The 20,217-nt window shown below is 36.8% G+C and overlaps 3 protein-coding genes across 13 annotated transcripts in view; 1 reads left to right on the top strand and 2 right to left on the bottom strand.

Annotated features, from left to right (window-relative positions):
* LOC132201116 (cAMP-specific 3',5'-cyclic phosphodiesterase) overlaps positions 1 to 20,217 on the top strand; it is a 138,021-nt gene that overhangs the window by 77,863 nt on the left and 39,941 nt on the right. For 7 of the 11 annotated variants that reach the window (XM_059627040.1, XM_059627042.1, XM_059627041.1 and 4 more), the window contains one exon: positions 15,590 to 15,769. In XM_059627040.1, coding sequence (XP_059483023.1) covers positions 15,590 to 15,769 — 180 coding nt within the window. Of the gene's footprint in view, positions 1 to 1,789; positions 1,959 to 3,848; positions 4,036 to 10,160; positions 10,319 to 11,265; positions 11,569 to 15,589; positions 15,770 to 20,217 lie in introns of those variants that run through there. The other 4 variants (XM_059627037.1, XM_059627038.1, XM_059627044.1 and 1 more) reach the window with 4 other exon arrangements.
* Positions 16,028 to 17,302, bottom strand: LOC132201121 (cysteine-rich venom protein pseudechetoxin-like). The gene is made up of 4 exons (XM_059627050.1): positions 17,078 to 17,302; positions 16,705 to 16,850; positions 16,458 to 16,649; positions 16,028 to 16,186 (listed from the first exon to the last, which is right to left on the bottom strand). Exons 1-4 carry the CDS (start codon positions 17,300 to 17,302, stop codon positions 16,084 to 16,086), a joined length of 666 nt encoding a protein of 221 aa, XP_059483033.1. The 3' UTR covers positions 16,028 to 16,083.
* On the bottom strand, positions 17,397 to 18,344 carry LOC132201123 (cysteine-rich venom protein pseudechetoxin-like). The gene is made up of 4 exons (XM_059627052.1): positions 18,165 to 18,344; positions 17,927 to 18,072; positions 17,677 to 17,868; positions 17,397 to 17,533 (listed from the first exon to the last, which is right to left on the bottom strand). Exons 1-4 carry the CDS (start codon positions 18,303 to 18,305, stop codon positions 17,431 to 17,433), a joined length of 582 nt encoding a protein of 193 aa, XP_059483035.1. The 5' UTR covers positions 18,306 to 18,344; the 3' UTR covers positions 17,397 to 17,430.

Here is a 20,217-nt window from a genome sequence, read left to right as displayed (position 1 = left end):
GTATTTTTTCATTATTTTATTGAGCAATATTAATTCCATTTTATGATCTAAAAATGAGATATCCCCAAATTGTGGAAGGATTGAAAATTTTACTAATTTAATTATTAAATTTGTCATTGTAAGACAAAAAATTAAGCGAATCATAAGATGAATATAATCTTAAATTTATAATACTTAAGAAATATTTGATCACTTTTTGAACACAATTTCAATACAATGAATCATATAATAATATTAAGCATTTCTATATTAATAGAGATTCTCATGGGAAAAACAATACATTCTTGAAGAATGAGATCACAAAATAAATAAATAAATTAATGGAAATTTTCAAGTTATTATGTAAAAACGTAATTGAGAGTGTTAGAATTTTAACATTTGAGATGGGCAGCCATCTAGAGCGAAAGGAGGCAACTGGGCCGGTGAGCACCATGTGGTGAGCACCGGTCGCGACGCGCCCGCTCGGGCAACGTGCGAACCCTTGGAGAGCACCTTGTTCATTGTCGTCATTGCGCGAGAGCGGCTCGGCTCGGCGGCGGGATCGATACACGTTTATTTCAATAATGACGACGGCTATAATTAGAAACGCCTAGCGTCGTCCCGTGAACAAGACGCGGATGTTGACGCGCAACCCTCGCCAGCTCCTTCGCTTTATTTCACGCAAAATTTTTATATTGCACCACTCTTTCGAAATTATTAAACTTCTTGTGTATAACTTCAGAATTATATTTCTGTGCATTTCGATTTAATGTGAAAATAATTGGGTGTTAGGATTGCGGACTGTTTCATTAGGCAGACCGTAAATTCATAAATACACAAACAATGAAGCAACATGCTGCTCTCGGGAAATTTTGCCTTGAGAGTTTCGCTCTTGCTCCCTCGCGAGTGGCAAAAAAGAAAAGACTCGAGAATATGTCTTTTGCAGCCTCTCGTGCACCTTATGTATTGCCTGCCAGGCATCGTCTTGAGCAAATGAAAGATACAAAAAATATTTTTAAGAAAAAAATAACAACAACTGGTAAATATGCAAGGGCGGCCGTTTTGTTCCCAAGACGGTGAAGCATTCCTTCCGCGAGAGATGAGACACAACAAAAATGAGCTGCTCCAGAAAATGGAGGCAATTTGATTCTGAAATTTAATTTTAATACATAACTGCGTTTTTCACTCGGGCAGACTGAATTGAAATAAAAATATTGTTTATTATACTGACAATAAATTTCAATTTCATCATTTTAAAAGTGATAAATAAGTTAAAAGTTAATGCTAGTATATTGGAAATTAAGAGGCATTAAAAAATACTTGATAAAAATTTTAATTAAGGTTCTTTTGTTGTTCATTTTATTTCTTAAAACAGGATCTGGTCGTTATAAAAACTAAAAGAAAATATTTATAGAGTCAAATTTTAAACATAATTTTCATTAAAAATTATCTATAAAAAATTTCACATCTTTTTGAAAATTCAATTGAAAATAATGTAAAATTATCTTATACAAGTGGGATTGCGAGTTTTTGAACTTTTGAAGTTTTTGTACTTCTTCGCACCCCGTGTGCTGCTCTGTCTCTTCCTTTTCGCCAGCTAAGAGGATTTTCGCTCGCACGGACACGTGCACGAACACATATTAGGACGGGGGTGGAGCACGGTGGGGCGGGCGGTCGGGCGCATCCCCAGCGAGCACTGGCAGAGGAGGGGTGAGTGGCGTCGGGGCCGCTAGAGGGCCGCGCCGTCTGCACCCTCAAAATCCATGTTTGCAGCCCCCAGTCGTGTTGACATTGCCGGTGCTCTTGGCCGCCTCCAGGCCCCCGGGCGCACCATAGGCCGACGGCCGCCATGCTCTAGTCGGCCGCGGCCAGCGGCCACACGTGCAGGCCATGGGCCAGCACTGGTGCTTCAAGCGGAGGCGCAGAAAAAGCGATTCTTGCTGTCCATGTGAGGCGTCCGCCCTCAAGCCCACCTACCGGTAATGCTCATTTTCCATAAAAACTTATTTCGTCTTAATTCACAGATTTTACAAAGCTCGGAATTCCACAGACTTAAAAATTAGCTATTTAAATGTTTTTCGAAAGACTCGTCTTTTTTTGCTATGCGTTCGGTGAGTTTTGACCTTTGGGTATGGAATGTAGGTCAAATTAGTGTCATTTGCGAAATTAGTTTGGTTTATCAGAAAATTACCTTCGCACAAGATTGTTTGTAAGTTTGCAATGTTTTTTTGCGAGATATACTTTTATTACAAATAGGCACTTCACCAGAAAACGATTGTAATCTGACTGATTACACGCAAACAACTATGAAGGACCACTTGAGGTACAAATAATTTAAATGTCTATTCCTCTTTTATCGCGCAAGGGGATTCCATTTTATTAAAAAAAGTCTAACGCACTTGTCGTTTTACAATCGCGGCACCACGTGTGCAGTTTAATTGTTAATAACTTTGTTGATAAAGGTCGGACGCATACTTCAATTGCACGCGTGATATCAAAGCCCTTTGTATAACGAGAGAGTGTGCAAAACAATATAAAAAGAAACGGCCGCTAATTCCAGCAGCAGTGCTGCCGTTGATCGAGGAGATAAAAATCGATTATTGACACGTCACCTGCGCGCCTCTCCACAACACGCACTCATCGTTGCTTGTCATAGCTCATGGAAAAAGTAACGAAATCGTGTGTGAGTGATAACAACACGGAGATTAATTTGAATATTTGAAAATGAATCACTTATCTGGCAGGGCAGTCTATGAAACTATGTCATCAGGTTTCACTCCAATCCAGGGCAGTGCTAGATTTTTATTGCACAGTTCTGAGCTAATAAATGGAAACTATAAGTTTATGTAAAAGAGTAACAACTTTTGCAATATGTTTTACAGCAAAACCAATTTTAAGAATAAATGTGAATTAACTATTTAAATTTTGATGGAAAAAATTCAATTTGAAAATCATTTTAACATTAATTTAAAAGAAAAATTTAAAGACATTAAAATATTTATTATTTTTTATGTTATAATTAAATAAATAAATTTAATTATTTTGATAATATTTATATTATTATTAAAATTTAAAATTATTTGATAAATATTTTTTGATTAAGCAGCAGCATATAATTTCTACAAAATTTGATGCTACTTTTTAATAATAAATAAATGGATTGGCACAAGTAAAAGTTATACAATTTTAAAATAAATTATACAGTTAATCACTACTTGGCTGTACGTTTAAAGTATTGATTATTATTATTATAATTATCATTAATATTATTTATTTATCCTTGCAAAAAGTGTTTTTGTTAATCATTTTAAACACAAATCGTTACATTTATCCTTATAGCTGAAACCGTCTTTGCTTTTGGAAAACTTTGAAAATCGATAATTCTTTGCAACTAAGTATTACTAAAACACTCTTATATTCTCAAAATCTGATCGCCATCTTTAATAAAAGTATTTAATTACTGTCGTTTTTCTCAGCTGCTTTCAAATTTAGATTGAAAATTGAAATTCAAGCGAGCTATTTGATATTTTAGTTTTTAGTTGTGTCTATATAAAAACGTCAAACAATTAACGCTGATTTTTAGCTATAAGTTCTTCTATGTAGAAAAAAAACGAGTTTCTCAATAATTATTTGCATCATTGTCTTTGTCTATTCGCAAAGTTTTACAATAAATAATCTATGCTGATGTTTACTTTTTGCAATTGAGCGAAGTTCGAAGCAATTGTCGCACTGCCCGTCAATATCGGTCAGCTTATCAGTAGCGCAATTTCGCTCGAGCATCAGAATTATCATAAAATGTGGCTGAGCAAAAAGTGCCTCTGCGTTTGCATGCTCAGTGGAAAAAGATAAGTGCGCGGTGGCCAGTCGCACGGAGCAATCGGTCGCCAACACGTGCGAATTGATTCTCGGCACAATGGTTTGACTTGGTTGAAAGAGACTGTTCAAAATGTCCGAGTCGGTGGTCGAGAGCATAATGCAGTTCAAAACGTACATCACGCTCAACATTGGCAAACGGATGAAGCTGCTGCGCGAGAAAACGCCAGTCGAAGGCACGAGGTATTTTTGATTTTCCATTCTCCGAACACAAACCAAAGCCTTAAAAGTCGACGCTTTAAGCGAACACAACATGGTGTCGTGAGTCACAACAACATGTCATGTACTTTTGTACGGTTTCCTTGCGCTTTTGTGGCACATAAACCGGCAGACTCACTCGAGGCGTAGAATGCAATTTACCTTCTCTTTGTGCACCACACTCGCGCGTGGGCCAAACTTTATCTCACATACTAAATCAACAGGTTTCGTTTCTGGTTTTGAAAATAAGTGAGGATTGCCCCAGGTTCAGAAAATAAGTTCAATAAGTAAATATTTCTTTAAATATTTAGAAATTACTTTGCTTTTATTTGAGCTTCATACAAAGTACAATTTTGCGATTCTTTCCATGAAAATTTTATTTCGGATTATTAAATAATTTTGCATAATAATGATTTTGTTTTTTCGTGAAATAAAATCCGTCTTCCTCGGTGCACCTTGTCTCTCTTGTTGCAATCAATTTTTAAACTTACATTTTTTAACAATGATTACGATTTAGGTTTTACGAGCAAAGGTTGTGTCCAGACGGAGTTTTTGCTTGTTAAAGACAATTCTTACATTTTCTCAACATTGACGTGTTTCCCATATCAATAAGATATACCTTTAATAAATTAAATAATTGTGGTTTTTAGCCTAAATTTTCAGCTGAGGTGTCACTAATTTTAGTGCCATCGCTGTTGCTGTTTTTCTTATTTTTTGTTTTTGCTGACCTGAGCTCATAAATTTTTAAAATGAACTACAAATTGAATTCAATGAAATAAAATCCGGCTTCCTTCGGTTGAGGGTTCCAACCCTAATTCATGAGCTGTTGAAATGAAATATGCTGACAATTAATCAATATTAAGAACATTTTGAAAAATTGAAATGCAAATACTATTCAAAAACGTACAAAGTAAAGTAAAATATTTTTCCTCTTCCTTTTGTAATACTATTGTAATAATATTATAACTAATTCAATTTTAAGAATAATGTTTCCAAGCAAATGTAACAAGAGCCTTAGAAAAATGATTTTGTTCTTTTTTTATAAAATAATGAAGGTAATAAGATTGGCGTGTTTAAAATTATTCATACAATTGGCTTTTCATGCCATTATGAAGCTAAAAATTACAGGTTAAAAGTGAGAAACCTCTAAAAAAAATTAAATTTTTCTATAGTTAATTACTCTTCTTGGTACATTTTTTATTTCGATAAACCAGTCCAATAACTTTTGCTCACAATCAGATTTGTAAAATTTAGATAACACCGATTTAAAATTCAATTTAAAAACTATATCCTTATTCACGAGTTTTTGGTTTGCAGCTAAAACTGAAATTGCGTTTGTAGAGATTTTCAGTTTCTCAAAACTTCAGGGCCCTCATGGAAACTGATATGGCTTTCAAATTATCCGTCTGTTTCAAAAGTTAGAAGGCTTGATTTCTTACTAATTATTTTAATCTCGTACTGAATCCAAACTTTAGAGGGAATTATTTTTGCCAGAGTATTTTTCAGAAAGTGAACGTTGAAGTTTTACTTTTCATGAAAATTATATTTCAAAGCCATCGAACATTTTCCCATCTTGATTGCGATTGGGATTGCCTTACAAAAGAGCACCCAGAAAATAATTTTCCAATGAAAACAATTACTTAATTTTGACTCCTTTCATTTTTGAAATTTTGTAGGAATTTTCGTGGAAATTATTTAACTCATTTTTGCTGATTCTTGTATAGTGATATATCGCATTTATCTCAGATGTTAAAACTTTTTTATTACTTTTTAGTTTTTTTAATTGTTTTATCGATTCAAGAGGTGCCTCTTGCCGAGTTAAATTGTTTTCCTCGAATAAAACGCTTATCAACTAATGATTCAATCCTTTCGCATCTCTTTCGAAACACTAATTAATTGGCAAAGCCCTCTCTATTTGTCTACGACCATTCAACAGCACTATCTCGCCAAATTATCGACCAATTAGTCCGCTACTGCGTCTCACATCAAAAAACACCGTCCACTTCGATAAGGCGAACAAACCCTCTTGATATTTTATCAAATAATACTTCCCTGCCTATATGTCATTTTTGACACAAAATTTTTGCAAACTGCAGTTTTTTATCACATGGTCAACACCAATCTGCCAAACGAAACATTTGCACTGGGATCTGCAAAATATTTCCAAGGATGAAAAGGCTCTTTCCCTGTTTACAGAGGATTAACTTGAGCATTAAGATGTGTTTTGATCTTGGATTGTGGGTGGCCGATAAGAACAATTAATTGCGCTTCTTGGCCAGTTTCACTTTGACGCTTCGAGCATCAACACCGCGTGAGCCTTCCAAACCTGCAGCCATTGATAAAAACCGTTGTTTTCTCGTAATCAGTCAAGAAGTGATAAATTTAAAATTAGACCGTCGCTCTACTTATTGTTAGTGGGATTGCAGCTGATGGCAAGGACAGAAAGAGTAAAACAGTTTTATCTGGAGAAAATAGGGCAGGTGCGCATTTTTTAGGTCCATATATGTCTATAATTTCAATTTATTTTTGAATTATGATTTTGTGAATTATTTTTAAATTTCTGTATTAAAAAATTCAAAGTTCATTCAAATCTTTCAAAAAAGAATAAGAAAACAAATACATTTTAATATTTATAGATTCGATTTGAATTTCAGTCCGAAATAATTTTAAAATTTAATTTTTCTGTTGCGCTCTGGTTTGATCAATAGAATCGGTGTGTTCTGCCATCAACTGCATTGCCCACAGTGTTATAAAGTGTTGGAACGGATTACCCGAAAAAACCAAGCAATCGTTCGGGAACATGGAGGTTCGGGCGATCGCAAACATGATTGCAAGTGCGGTGTATTTATCGCCAGTGGGGATCGGCGTTCGGCAGCCGCCGAGCATAAGAAAGAGTTGCAGCGCGACCTCCATTGAAAACCTCAACGTTATTAATGGCATCGTCCGCGACGGATGGATGCTGATAAGGCGGCCGCTCCACCTGTCCGGGTGCGTACATAGATCCGATCCACATACCACAAATCATTTATTTAATCATTTCGAGATACACCGAGAGTAGAAAAAGAAAAGAACAAGGCGTGCTGATTCATGGCGCTCGAAAATTCCATGACGCTTTGTTTTGCTAATGTTAGGCGAACCGCGGGGGGCAAATCAAAATAGTGCGGATTTCGAGTCGTAGTTTCCTTCGGCCAAGATTAAGTTAAAAATGTGGGCTTAATTGATTATTAGTAATAAGAGCTTATTTATAATCTTAAAACATAGTTGAATTTAATCCACCATGAAGAGGTTTGGTAGAAAAATCAATCATTTGGATATTTTTTTATAAAATATATTTTAGATATCTCTAAATTTCTAGTAAATAATAAGTCTGTTCACTTAATTTGTTTAGTCTCCATTAATTTCAGAAATGTAGTTCGTTCAAAGTAAGTTTCAAATGAATGGGTCCAAATTTAAATTAAAGTTTACTCTAAATTAAAAATGTAAAAAATTATGGAAAAACTGAGTAAAAAAAATGCAACTATAATTGTAAGTTGGAACAAACTCTTTTGCACAAATGACACATTGAAACGAAATTGCAGAGTTCCAAGACAATGTCAGTCCGAGCGTGAGTCTACAGGTGAGTGACCCGCCGATAGAAAGATGGCCATTAGAAGGGTGGTGCTGGCCCAAGTATGGGTGAACGCACCCGCCTGCCCGCTTTCCGCGCGAATTGGCTCTCGGGTGGGCGCTCGTGACAGAGCCAAGAGGTATTTATTGTCAGGGGGGTGTTCTGGGCTGGCCGCCGGCTCGGACGCACACACACACCTCACTGGGACCCACTCATTAGTGCAAACACGCCGACGCATTAATATCAGCCTCTCTAGCACATCATGCAACACCCACGCAAAATGGCTTCATCAAAATTTTGGAAAATTAATTCGATTAATTCATCAGTTCTTTTGCATAAGAGTTTGAAAACCTCATTCAAAGGGCCTGAAATTCTTAACGTATTAATTTTTCCATGCTTATTCAATCATTTCTGTATTTTCTGAATTATCGTGAGTGATTTTTGTTTTTTGATTAAATTAAAAGCTTTCATTTGTGTATAAAACATAAATAATATATAAAATTAATTTTTATTTTCTGAATGGTGATGATTATTTTTCAATATTTAAAAATTTACAAATAATTCTAAACTTCAGTAAATGTTACTAAAATGAATGAAAATTTCTCCAAATTATCCAAAACCAAAGTTGGAAAATCGATCATTGACCTCAATTAACACTTTTGTATTGGCAAGATAAATCACTTAATTTGATTCCGAATTGATTATAATTGTGTGTTGCAGTCAAAGGAAAAATGAAATTTCAGAGGTAAAAAGGGTTGAAAGAAACTTTTTTGTTTTGTCTTGGCTGAAATCTGGACAGTGGAGGGGTTTCATGCGTAATCACCCTCCATAGCTACAAATGTAGCAGAGCGTTTTTGTTTTCACTAAATGCAGTTCAATATTGCTTTCATTATCTGGGTTGCGGAGGCGATTTGTGTTTGGAAATTCGTCGGGCGAGCTCTGGGGGCTGCGGCGCGAGTCGAGTACACAGCATTTGAAGCGCGGGATCAATGCGCAGTGACGTCACTGGAGCCTCTTCTTCTTGATTGGTTTATTACGTCATACCTTGCTAACTGCCGGGCGCTGCTCAAAGGACGAACCAACTTTTGCACTCGTAAAAAAATCCCGTCCTTTTCACAGCGCCTTTCAAAAGAAAAGTCTCTCTTTTCCGACCAGCTTGCACAAAATTCAATCTAGATTAACTTTGAAAATGCCAAAAAGTGTAGAAGAGGAAAGTCCTCCGTTTTGCCTGACAGATGTTAAGTTATTATTTTTCCGCCAACCCGACTCTCAGTCAATTTATCGTGGATTAAATTTTCGCCGAAAATCAACATTTGCCTCCCTGGCGGCCGTCAAAGTCGATCCGATAAGCGAAAATTGAAGCGTCCCTCATCTAAGGTCACAATTTCCGTCGCAGGAAAAAAAGCGTGGAACACAATATATGTTTTATTTTTCCCGCCCAGTGTCAACGTGGATTAGCGAGACGCGTATAGGAAGAGAGGTGTCACGTCTAATCTGCACGAGATCGGATTTCAAACAAAATCCATCATGTTTAATCTGCAGATTCGCGATCGTTTTTTTTCTGCCACCACCTCGCCAGTTGCAGATTAGCAGCGTGATAGAAAAGGATTGCTTTGACAAAAGCGAGAACATGAGACGCATGAGAATCAGAAAGAGAGGAATGTAAGTAGGATCAGCTAATTTTAGCAATTGTAAATTGCAATAAAAAGTTAGAGGGGATTAGAAAAAGGATTATTATGCAATAAAAATCAAGTAAAATGATTTTTGATAGAATTTCACGATTGAGAGTTGATTCATAGTGCTTTGAAACTAAAATCGGCTTTCCTCCGTGGGTTTTGTGAGTTGTTAAATGTTTTTTCTTAAACAATTAACATGTATAAAAAACCATCTATAGGAAAAGTTGATTTTAAATTCAAATCACCATTAAATAATATTAATTCTAACTGTATGTTTTTTCGATGGTCCACCTTGTTCATTCCAACAAATGAATTTTAACCTCGTGATTTCACTGAATTTGGTGAAAACTCTGACAATGTGGTTCAATTATTGCCCTGAATCGCCCTTAAAATTTAAAATTAAAAATGTTTTTATTTTGACAGCATCAATAAAAATTGGTCTACTTTCATTTTCAGGAATATAGAACTTCGCCGTTGTGTTTTTTTAATCTAATAATCTTCGGCTTTTGATAAGAAGTGCAATTTTATCTATATAATATAACAAACTGAATTTATACGAATTGCACGAATTTAAAAATTATTAAATTTTCGTTATCGTTGCTGAAAACGGCTGCACTCTCATTACAACCAAGGGCGTGCGGATGCAAAGTGTGCAGAAATAAAAGGCTGCGTGTGTATTTATTTGCACAGACTAGGCGCAGGAAATTAAGCCGCCCGACGGTGGCCGCGCGAATCAAAGTCGAGGATCGCGGCGAGGTGCAGCACATGCGTACAAGCGCGGCTCTCCTACGCCGGCTTTGTTGTTGCAAAGCAACACATGCGAGACAAGTACAGCAGCCGGCCGAGTTAAGTCCTGGGCAAGGATAGTCCGTCGGCGCCGTCCGAGGGAATTAGTTTCGCCGCGTGTTGCTCCGCGTGAGAAGCCAACCCACGAGCCCAAAAGCGTCTTTGTGTCATTTCGGTGCGCGCACGTGACCGTTAATAGGTAATTTGCCTCGAAACCAACATACCGATCGTCACTTTTTGATTTACAGGCATGTCGAGTTTTTTAAACTGTTCGGAAAAGTTTTCATTTTGGCAAAGGTGGTTCAATTTTCAGAGTTATTTTGGTTAAAAATTCACCAAATTGATATGACAACAGTGCTTTGCATGAGGCGCCTACCGCGGGAGACGCACGTTTGTTTTGACGCAGGCATTACCTGTCACGCCACATGAATAAATTATACAGCCCCTATTTTCAAATCAATATTAACGAGCCTCCTAAACGTGAACAGCTGCAGAGCTCTCTTTTAGCCTCATTTAGTAAGGCCAAACTGTTTGTCACAAATCACAAGAGCTGACTGAGATTTAAAAATTCATAACAAAAACAAACTTGAGATATTGGTTAGAGATCACAAAATTTGAACTTTATAATTATTGTAATCTTTCTCATTTAAATATTTAGTAAAATTCATTTGGGTTTTTAAATGGTTTTTTTTCCTTTCCAGCTCTATTTTGGAATTTTAATTCTATTTATTTTCTAATTTAAAATTTCCTAGAAAATTTTAATAATCCTAATTAAATACATGTCAAATGATGACAAATAAGAAGTTCTATAAAAATGCAAAATATTTTCATAATATCCTCAAATCACTAAATTTTAAATGATCTGAAACAATCTAAAAAAAAAAAAAAAATGCAGAAAATTTAATTTCTTACCGAAATGGTAACATTAAAAAACGCCATAATTTCCTGGTCATGAAAGTTGAACCATTTAACCTATTTCGGACTTTTAAAAACACTATCATTACTGTTAAAATAATTCCAGACTGTGGATAAAAGTTGAAATTAATGCATTCCAACATCTTGAAATTCTGGACGGTTAGTAAAAAATTTGCCTTGCCTGTATCTTTAAAAAAGCCAAGAAATTTGGAATGGAAGTGTAAATCTCAGACAGGGCACGAAAATGACAAAGGACGCTTTTTGGCCCGTCCCGCCATGAACCATGGTGATCAGCGTGTTCGCCATTCTGTGGTACCTGGGCCGGCAGCTGCTGGTGGCGCCCCTGCGCCCCCGCGCCCCCTCCGTCTCAGGGGCAGCAGCCTCATCGCCCTCAGGCTTCCACGCGAGGGGTTGGGTTCGAACCTCGGCGGGTTCGGACGATTTGCTCACAAGACGCAGAACCTCCTCATGCTCCTCCTACATCAAACTGCAAAGGGTGCCGCGCAGGAGAACCTCCAGCCGAATCAAAGAAGGGTAACAAAAACACCGATCATTTTCGTTTTTAATTCTGAAAAAAAAAATGGAAATAATTTCCATTTAATATAAATTCGTATAAAAACTAATTCAAAACATTTTCTTTGTTGAATAAAAGTTTTGATCGAACTGAATGAAATTGGAATCTACTTCCCTAAGCGTTCAAGTTTATTTAGAAATAAAAGTCTGTTGCAAAAGGGGTGAAAATTTGTTTATCCCAATATTGACGTTGATTATAAAATTTTGTTATAGTTCATGTTTTTTTAAATATCACTTGTTTTTCTTTCAATTAAGATTGAATTAACAATCAACTTAATTTTATTGAAGATTGTTATAAAAATGGTTCAAAATATTTGAAATTTCGCTAATGCCTTTTAAAAGTGTTGCTTTTAACCCTTAAATTTGATAGAAGAATACATAATATTTTCCCCTCGTTTGGAGCAGACAAGTTAATGATTTTTTACGGCCAAGGTCGCGTATGATGAGGCGCTAATTACACACATGCGATTATCGCTCCAATCGATCAAAATTTAATAACCCGCAACATAAATAAACCTCCGCTTCCAATTTTGACCGATGCGACTTGGGCGTGCGATAAGATTGATGTGTGGGCCAGAAAATTGTTTCACGCGCCTCTCGGCCGGTTTGTTCGGCGGCGGCATATTAATTAAGTGGCCCACTTGGCGTGATTTGATAGATAAGCGGGTCTTCTTTTGCCACACACTTTTGTACGCTGCACAATTATTTGAAGAGACCGCTTCGATTTTCGTAGGAATTTCAAAAGGAATGTTGTGACAAATTCTTGAGGAATTTTCAGCAAATGAAGGCTTTGCTCTCCGCCCGCGGCAGTCACTTGCAAATACACGAGAAAATGTATATATTTTTACTCTCTTTAATGGAAACGTCGCCACGAGCCATTTAAAAATAATGTAGCTCTCGGATGCTGCAAGAGAGGCTCTTCTTTTATACATTTTCTGGCATCTCTCCGTGCGCTTTGCAGCTCAGTTGGAAACTTGCTTCCAAATTCGTGGGCTATTTTTAGCGGAAAGAGGACACTAATCTGTTTTGGGTCAACATCCAGATGCTCCATCACATCCTTCGAAGAAAAATTCTGGACATTCCAATAAAAAATACTGGATTTTCAGCTATTTTCTCACGTTTTTTATATTTCCATCATTAAAAAATTTGATTTTCTTTATTGGAATAACAATATAAGTTTAAATTTTAAACATAATTTATTCAATCTTGTACAAGTACGAGATATGCCCAACTATTATTGAATTAAAACCACATTTTGACTGAAAAAACAATCTCATTTTGAGGCGAAAAAATCAATTATTTTTTTGAATAAACAAACTACATAACTAAATATTTAAAACGTTCAAAGACAAAATAATAGTTGAGCCTTTGGCTTGGATAAATATAATACACGCACACAACAAATACAAATTATGTAAAATTCGGGAGTGAAAATGAAATTGTGATGTGAAAAATCGTTTGAATTAATTCATTACTTTTTTAGGTTGTTTTGTATTCTAGTTTGTTAAAAGTTCACATTAAAGTTTAATTTAACTAATTGATGCTTAAAGTATATATTTTTTTTTACTAAATAATGACGAATTGCAATGCAAGTTTTAAAAGGCTAAACCGATCAAGTGAAGAGTTGTTTTTAATTCGCTGCGGCGATTCGCCTTATTTGACTTAAGTGAATTCACTGCTTCTACTCTTCCCAAGGCTCCGCGTGTCGTCACTTTATAGTTATTTTAATTGGCTGCGTTGTTGTACTTTACGGCGTCTGTTCTTTTTTTATTTTGTTCTCCTATAACGTACCTTGCTTATTTAATTTCATCATTATTGGAGGTTGCTGTAAATCTGCATGTAATAAACGCTGGCTCGTAAAATAATTTGTTTATGGCTTTTTGATGATTTATCTGGCAATTATTTTCATTAGCCAAAATCTTTGTGCCTTTTTATTGCGCGGGTCGTTATCGTTGACGGGCCTGCTTGCGATTTGCACACGTTTCCCTTCAGACATACATCAAGATGCTCGAAATTTATGCGCTCATTATCGTACGAAAGTTGAAATTCGGTCAGACTTACATCTTGAAATTAGCCCGCATTCTCTGCACAACCCTTTAATTGAGTCGTAAATTTGAAAATCCTCAAAATAATTTCAGCATTAACTTCAACAGACGTAAAAAATTCAAGTACAAATACTTTGTATCCAATTAATTTTCTAAAAATGAAATAAAATTAATTTAATTAAATGCAAGATTTTCATTTAAATAATTTTGAGATTTGATGAATGAAATTATAAATGACACTCAGAACAAATCAAAGGAATGTTAAAAAACAATAAGAAATGTATCTGAAAGTTAATTTATGTAACAGTTCCACACAACCGCAGATGAAAATGTGTGCGGTTTTTATCAGAACACGAAATGGCCAGAGGCGCACCTGATTTTATGCTTTTGATGATGTGGACGGACGGATGGCCAAGTGTGTGAAAAGCGCGAGTTAGATTTCATTGTTTGAGGTGGGAGGAAGGCAGACGGAAAACCGGTCTTGTATTTTTTTGATGCATCATCTCGAACGCGAGTGCCCTGCTATAATTTAATATCGTGTGCGATTGTAATGGCAGACGAACCGCAGGCGAGCGAGCAATCCAGCGACCAACAGACCGACGCACCAATTGGTGTAATGACTCGCCAACATGACCGATTACATTTCAGTGTGACACTTTATTGGACACGCATTACCAGCGCAAAACACGGCTGGATTTTTTTCCCTGCCTGGTCCATCTCAAACAGCAACTCTCTCAAATCAATCAGAATGAAAATAAAAATGGAAATTAAAATTTAAACCATCATAAACAATAAAATGTAAGCTATGAAATTCAAATAACGACGTTTATTCTGATAATTTTACGATTCCATTAAACAATCTGCGGCGATTATTGCGAAGACACTGAACTACTGGTTAGTTGAAAATCAGTTGATTAATCCTGGTTTTTATGCAATTCTACGGTAGCAAAATTAACAAAAGTGGGCAAAATTGATAAAATCTACGGCTATTGAAAAGTGCGAAAGTCAAAAATCTAGTGGGCAGTGGCAAATCAGTTTGATTGAATATTGCGAATTCCACGAAAAATTAATTAATTCTTTTTAAAGACCTGGCTGGATTAATTAATCCTGGTTTTATGCTTTTCTACGGTAGCAAAATAACAAAAAGCGTAAGAGATTGAAAAAAACTGCGGTGAATGAGAAGATTGAATGACAAAAATCTAGTTGTGAGTTGCAAATCAGTTTGTTTGAATATTGTTTAATGCAAGTAAAATAAGTTAGTTCTTTTGAAAGACCAGGCTGGATTAATTAATCCTAGTTTAATACTTTTCAACGGTAGCAAAATAACAAAAAGAATGAGAGATTGAAAATAAAAATGCGGTTAATGGAAAGAGCAAACGAAAAAAATCTAGTGGGCAGTTGCAAATCAAATGATTTGAATCAGGGCAAATGCAAGAAAATTGAATTAATTCAAATAAGTTAACAGGGTGGTTTAGTTATAATTTATAATCAGAAAATCTAATATCCAATTTGAAATTCCTTAAAACAAGTTAATCATTTTTAATTAAAAAGAAAGATAAAAACTAAAATGATTTTACCAAAAACTTTTTTTTTGCTTTTAAGCATGTCTACATATTTTTTTTTTTTTTAATTAAGGCTTTTTGATAAATCGAAAACTATTTGATTAGGAAAAAAAAAATTCTTCATTGGAACACTTAAAAGAGGCCAAGGTAGACATAAAAATATCAAAATAATTATAATGATCAAAACAATTGTTGCATTTTAAAGCTCATTGCGCATAAATTTAAATTCCAACAATGGGTCGTTACACATGAACAGTGCTGCTCTTCAACAAAAGCAATTTAAACTCTCGATTGTTGGCGTTCTGAAGTTGTTGCGAAAATGTGCACTTGTTTCGCCGTGCTGTACTCAAAGACCGCGTCTCTGTTTGGTTGCAGTTTTGACGTTGAAAATGGTGCCTCCCCTGGACGCAGCCCGCTGGACGGAGCTTCTCCCTCGGCGGGTCTCGTCCTGCAGAACCTGCCCCAGCGGAGAGAGTCCTTCCTGTATCGCTCCGACTCAGACTTCGAGATGTCGCCCAAGTCCATGTCGCGGAACTCATCAATCGCCAGTGAGAGGTAAGCAATTTTTTTCCATCCAATTTTCTCTCCTGCTTGAGTGGGTTGTCGGCACCGAGCTCTAAATTGCTGGGTACGCGCGAATCGCCCTTTTTATGATAAACTACCTTTAATCATGGGTTTGTAAATCGCGCGAAATTGCGCCGCAATTTTTTTTCTATTGCAAAAGCGTGGATGGCACCTCTGATTCATCATTCAGGGTCACGTTTATATAAAAAGTTTTTATTTTTAAATATTTAATATGATTTAATAACAATAATAATTCGTGTTTGATTAACAGTGTCAAAAATAAATTTTGACAGAAAATAATTAAATTATTTTTTCGCGCACAGTCCATTTGGTAGGCAGCTGTTGGGGCACCCTGAGCACTTGGTGCCCTTTATGTAGGGCGTGTTGATTTGTCCCACGATGTTTCCCCTGCAAAAAGATAGTCAATTATAATATTTAAGTCGAGTTGTTCAAAAAATTTAAAGAGTATAGAAATCCAGGCAAATATTTATGAAACGATCGAAACGTTAACTACAAAATTTGACTTCTGAGTTTTCGGATTTCAATAAAAAGATGGTTGGCCCTTAGGAAATTGTTATTAACTATTGAATCCGTCATTTTGGTCAGAATTCACTTTTTCTTCTTCGAATCTTCACTCAAAACCTACCAGGATCAAAATTTTATAAATTAAATCACTTACGCAGGGCAGTAGTTGCAAATGTAGTTGAAGAAGATTCCCTTGGCGTCCGTGCACTTGGCCAGGCCGCAGCCCACTTTGTGCGTCTGGGCCCACACGACCTGTGTGTAGTGGCCGATCTCCTCAAACTTGTTGTCCGCCGAACCGAACGTGAATTTGGACACCTCCGAGTACCACGCTTTCACGGCCGCCTGCCTTTTTAACAAATTATTAGTAAATTAAAAATTATAATTTAATACAAAATAAATACCAGCCCATTGGCGCTGAGGAGATGAAAATGTTTTGGCCGCAGTTGCCAAACTTGCTGTCCACCCGGTTCGAACTGTCGTCGTGGGTCAGCCTTTTGCACTTGCTGGCCCAACTTTGGGCCGTCCTGCTTGCCGGTTCGTACCACGTCTGGAAGATATTTTTGCTGTTAACTATGTTTTAAATAATATTTGCTAAATTTAAAATAGCTTTTTTATGGAATCCTATAAAAAAAAAATTACTCTTACTTATTTCAGAAAATTGATTTTGGAGTTAAACATTTAATTTTCAAATTCCAAAAATCATTCAATTATTTTGATTTTATTTATTTAAATTTATTCTGTAACAAATGAATAATTGAACGAGCAACAACAAACCATGTTGAGCATGTTGGCTGCCTCGGGTTTCACGCCGGCCCTGTACGAATTGTGGCTGCGGACGATATCGAGTTTTGCCTTCAGCTTCAAACACGCGACGTCGGCGGCCGCACATAGCAAGATAAAAAGTGCAATTTTTGACAAACCGCCGCTAGTCCGCATGTTTTGCAACTGAAAATTTGTGCGCGAAATAAGAGCGTGGTATGTCGGCTGCGGAAACTGCATCACTACTTCCTGTCTACGATTTCACTAAAGCACGCGGGGATCGAGCGCGGTGACACAAAACTGGTTTATTTTTTTCATCAATTTATTCAAACACGTTCAAGCGATCAAAGTATACATTCAAACGCTGATCATTTTTGGGCGCAAAGTCCGTTCGAAAGACACGAGTTTGGGCACGCCGAGCACTTGGCGCCAGCTTTGTACGGCGTGTTGATTTTTCCCACAACGTTTCCACTTGAAAAGAAAAGGAATGAGGAATTGCAATGGAATGTTTAAAATCAAATGATTAAATGCATAAAAATTATAATTTTAAAACGAGGAATAAGTATTTTTTGGAGTTATTATTTTTGTGAAATTGAAAAATGATTGGAACTTACGCTGGGCAATAGTTGCACACGTAATTGTGGAAATATCCGGTGGAGTCTCGGCACTGAGCGTATCCGCAGCCGACTTTGTGACTTTGGGCCCAGACCACTTGCGTGTAGTGCCCGATTTCGGCGAAATTGTTCCTCGACGAGCCGTACTTGAACTTACTCACCTCCGAGTACCACGCTTTCACCGCCGTGCTCCTGCAATTATTTCGTGCTGACGGGGATAATTTTTAAATTTGCAAATTCGAGCGCTTACCACGGCAGTTGGCCCGACGAAACAAAAATGTTTTGCCCGCAGTGGCCGTACTTGCCGTCATTCATATTCTCGCTGTTGTCGTGGACGAGTTTCTTGCACTGGCTGGCCCATAGCTGTGCCGATTTTTCCGCATCAGGGTGCCAAGACTAAAATAAGAATTCGTTATAAATATTTGGATTTCTAATTTTTTTCCCCCAATTTAATTAAACTTCAAATATTTAAAAAAAAAAGCACAAACCATGCTGAGCATATCAGCAGCTGCAGGTTGAACATTGGCCCTGTAGTTGTTGTGATTGTTGACGATTTCTGATCTTTCCTCGTCTGTGAGGCCCAGAATCGGCGAAATGAACATAAAAAGGAAAATAGTTGCGATCTGCATTGTTGTTTCTTGCAAAGTGCCACGAAGAATGCGAGCAAGAAATCGAAAAGCAGCCCCGGAAAAGAGGACGTGCTATCGGCGGAAGTGCTTTTATTGCTGGTGAAATTTAAAATTTTTCAAAACAAAGGGGGTAGATAGCTTGAGTTGCCACGCATTTTATTGGAGTTGTGATGCGGAAAAGTCCCCAAGTCTCGAAAAGTGTTTTTATTACCTTTCTGACCTTAATTAGAAATAACTTCCGCTGAAAATGAAAAAAGAAATAAAAAAAATATGCCTGTTTTTTCCTTATTATTATCTTTTACAAAAATTTGGAAAAGTCTCCAGAATAAGAAAGAATGATTGTTTTAACCGGTTTCAACCGCGTCATTTTACCACTTTATTTTCACGGCCATCCTCCGAGCGAAACGCAGCTTGATAAAATGCAGTTTTGTGCGTCACGTGAGACTTTGAGAGACATAATAATCGGCGCGGCGCCTTTTCCAGCGCAAGCCAAACAAACACGAGGCTCAAGCTGCTGAATTTGGTCAACGCCCTTCGACGTGCTTTGTTTGCCTCATTTTCTTTCTTTGTAGTGCTCGACCAGAATAACGCACAATTAGCGATTAAGAAAAAAATAATGGAATAATATTTCATGTTGGTAGCGAGCACGGTCACGACTGAAAAATTCCTTCAATTTTTTTCTTCTTTTAAATGAAATTAAATGGAATTGGGCCACATTGCATTGGTTTTCATTTGGCGCGCAGGTTTGTTTTACAATGCAGGTCGGACTTAATTTTATGAGTGTGCTCATTAAACACCAACTAATTATCTCACCTGCCCTTAGGACGAGCAGCCAGTTTGAGTCGAGCACTGGCGTGCCGCTCCCAATGAATACAAATTGCGCCCCAAAGGCTGAATTAACAGTTGCAATGGTCAACGTGATTCATTTGTTGCGTTAATTTGTAATGTCAAATTAAAAAAGGTAATCAAATTTTAAATTCATTGAAGATTTGAAAAAAATTGACATATTTATTATTTGGCCAGTAATTAAAATAATTTATAGCAGAAGCTCAGGTGCTTTGGTCGAAAATAATAATGCCATTGTACGCCCGGCCCAGGTAATAATTAATTATTGTGTTGCTTTTCCACTCATGAATTAAATTCCCAAATCCGCTGCTCGCTTGTGCAAAAAACACGCGACAAAAGAGGGGAAAGTTAAGCACTTTTCCGGCGATTTCGGCACATCTGCAGGGAGCGCGAATCCTCCCGAGGCCTGTTAGTTTGGCGCCGCCTAATTTGTGTTTGCGGCCTACCGAAAAATGAATTTCACAACAGGTGTCCCGGCCGGGCCGTGCAGCTGCAAAGGTCGCCGCCGGTTGCCGCGTTCGCCCACCAGGCGGCTCTCGCGCGTGGAGCACCGACTGAGCACCGTCGCGTCCGCTTGTGCCGCCAAAGCACAGAGGTCCCTGCCTGCTCTGCAAACGGGCCTTCCTAGCAACTGCAATTCTTGAGCCAAACCATCATTTCATTAAATCTTCAACCAAAAGTAAAAAAAAGTTTTAGTTCACTGTTTCATTTTGGTGCTCATTTCAGCGCATTTGTTTAATTTACATTTTAAACCGGTGAAAATATCTACTTTTTTTCAAAATAAAGTGACTCACTATCATGCCAAATTTTAATTACAATATTCCCAGATAATAAAATGATAAAAATAAAAGTTTTGCAAGTCACTTTTTTCAAATTCTATTTTGTTTTTGCTTATTTACGCTTTTAGGGCACGGATATTTACTGATATCATTGACAGATAATTTGAAAGTTTGCCAGAGTTTATAACCAAATTTGTCATATATTATGTTTGAAAGAGTAAAATAATTTCAATTCCGATTTATTTTAAAATTTTTAAGCCGTTCTGATTGCATTCAATTCAAATTCA

Source organism: Neocloeon triangulifer, unplaced genomic scaffold (assembly GCF_031216515.1).
Source record: "Neocloeon triangulifer isolate White Clay Creek 2 clone unplaced genomic scaffold, ASM3121651v1 ptg000014l, whole genome shotgun sequence".
NCBI lineage: Eukaryota > Metazoa > Arthropoda > Insecta > Ephemeroptera > Baetidae > Neocloeon > Neocloeon triangulifer.
This window is presented reverse-complemented; position numbering and strand designations above follow the sequence as displayed.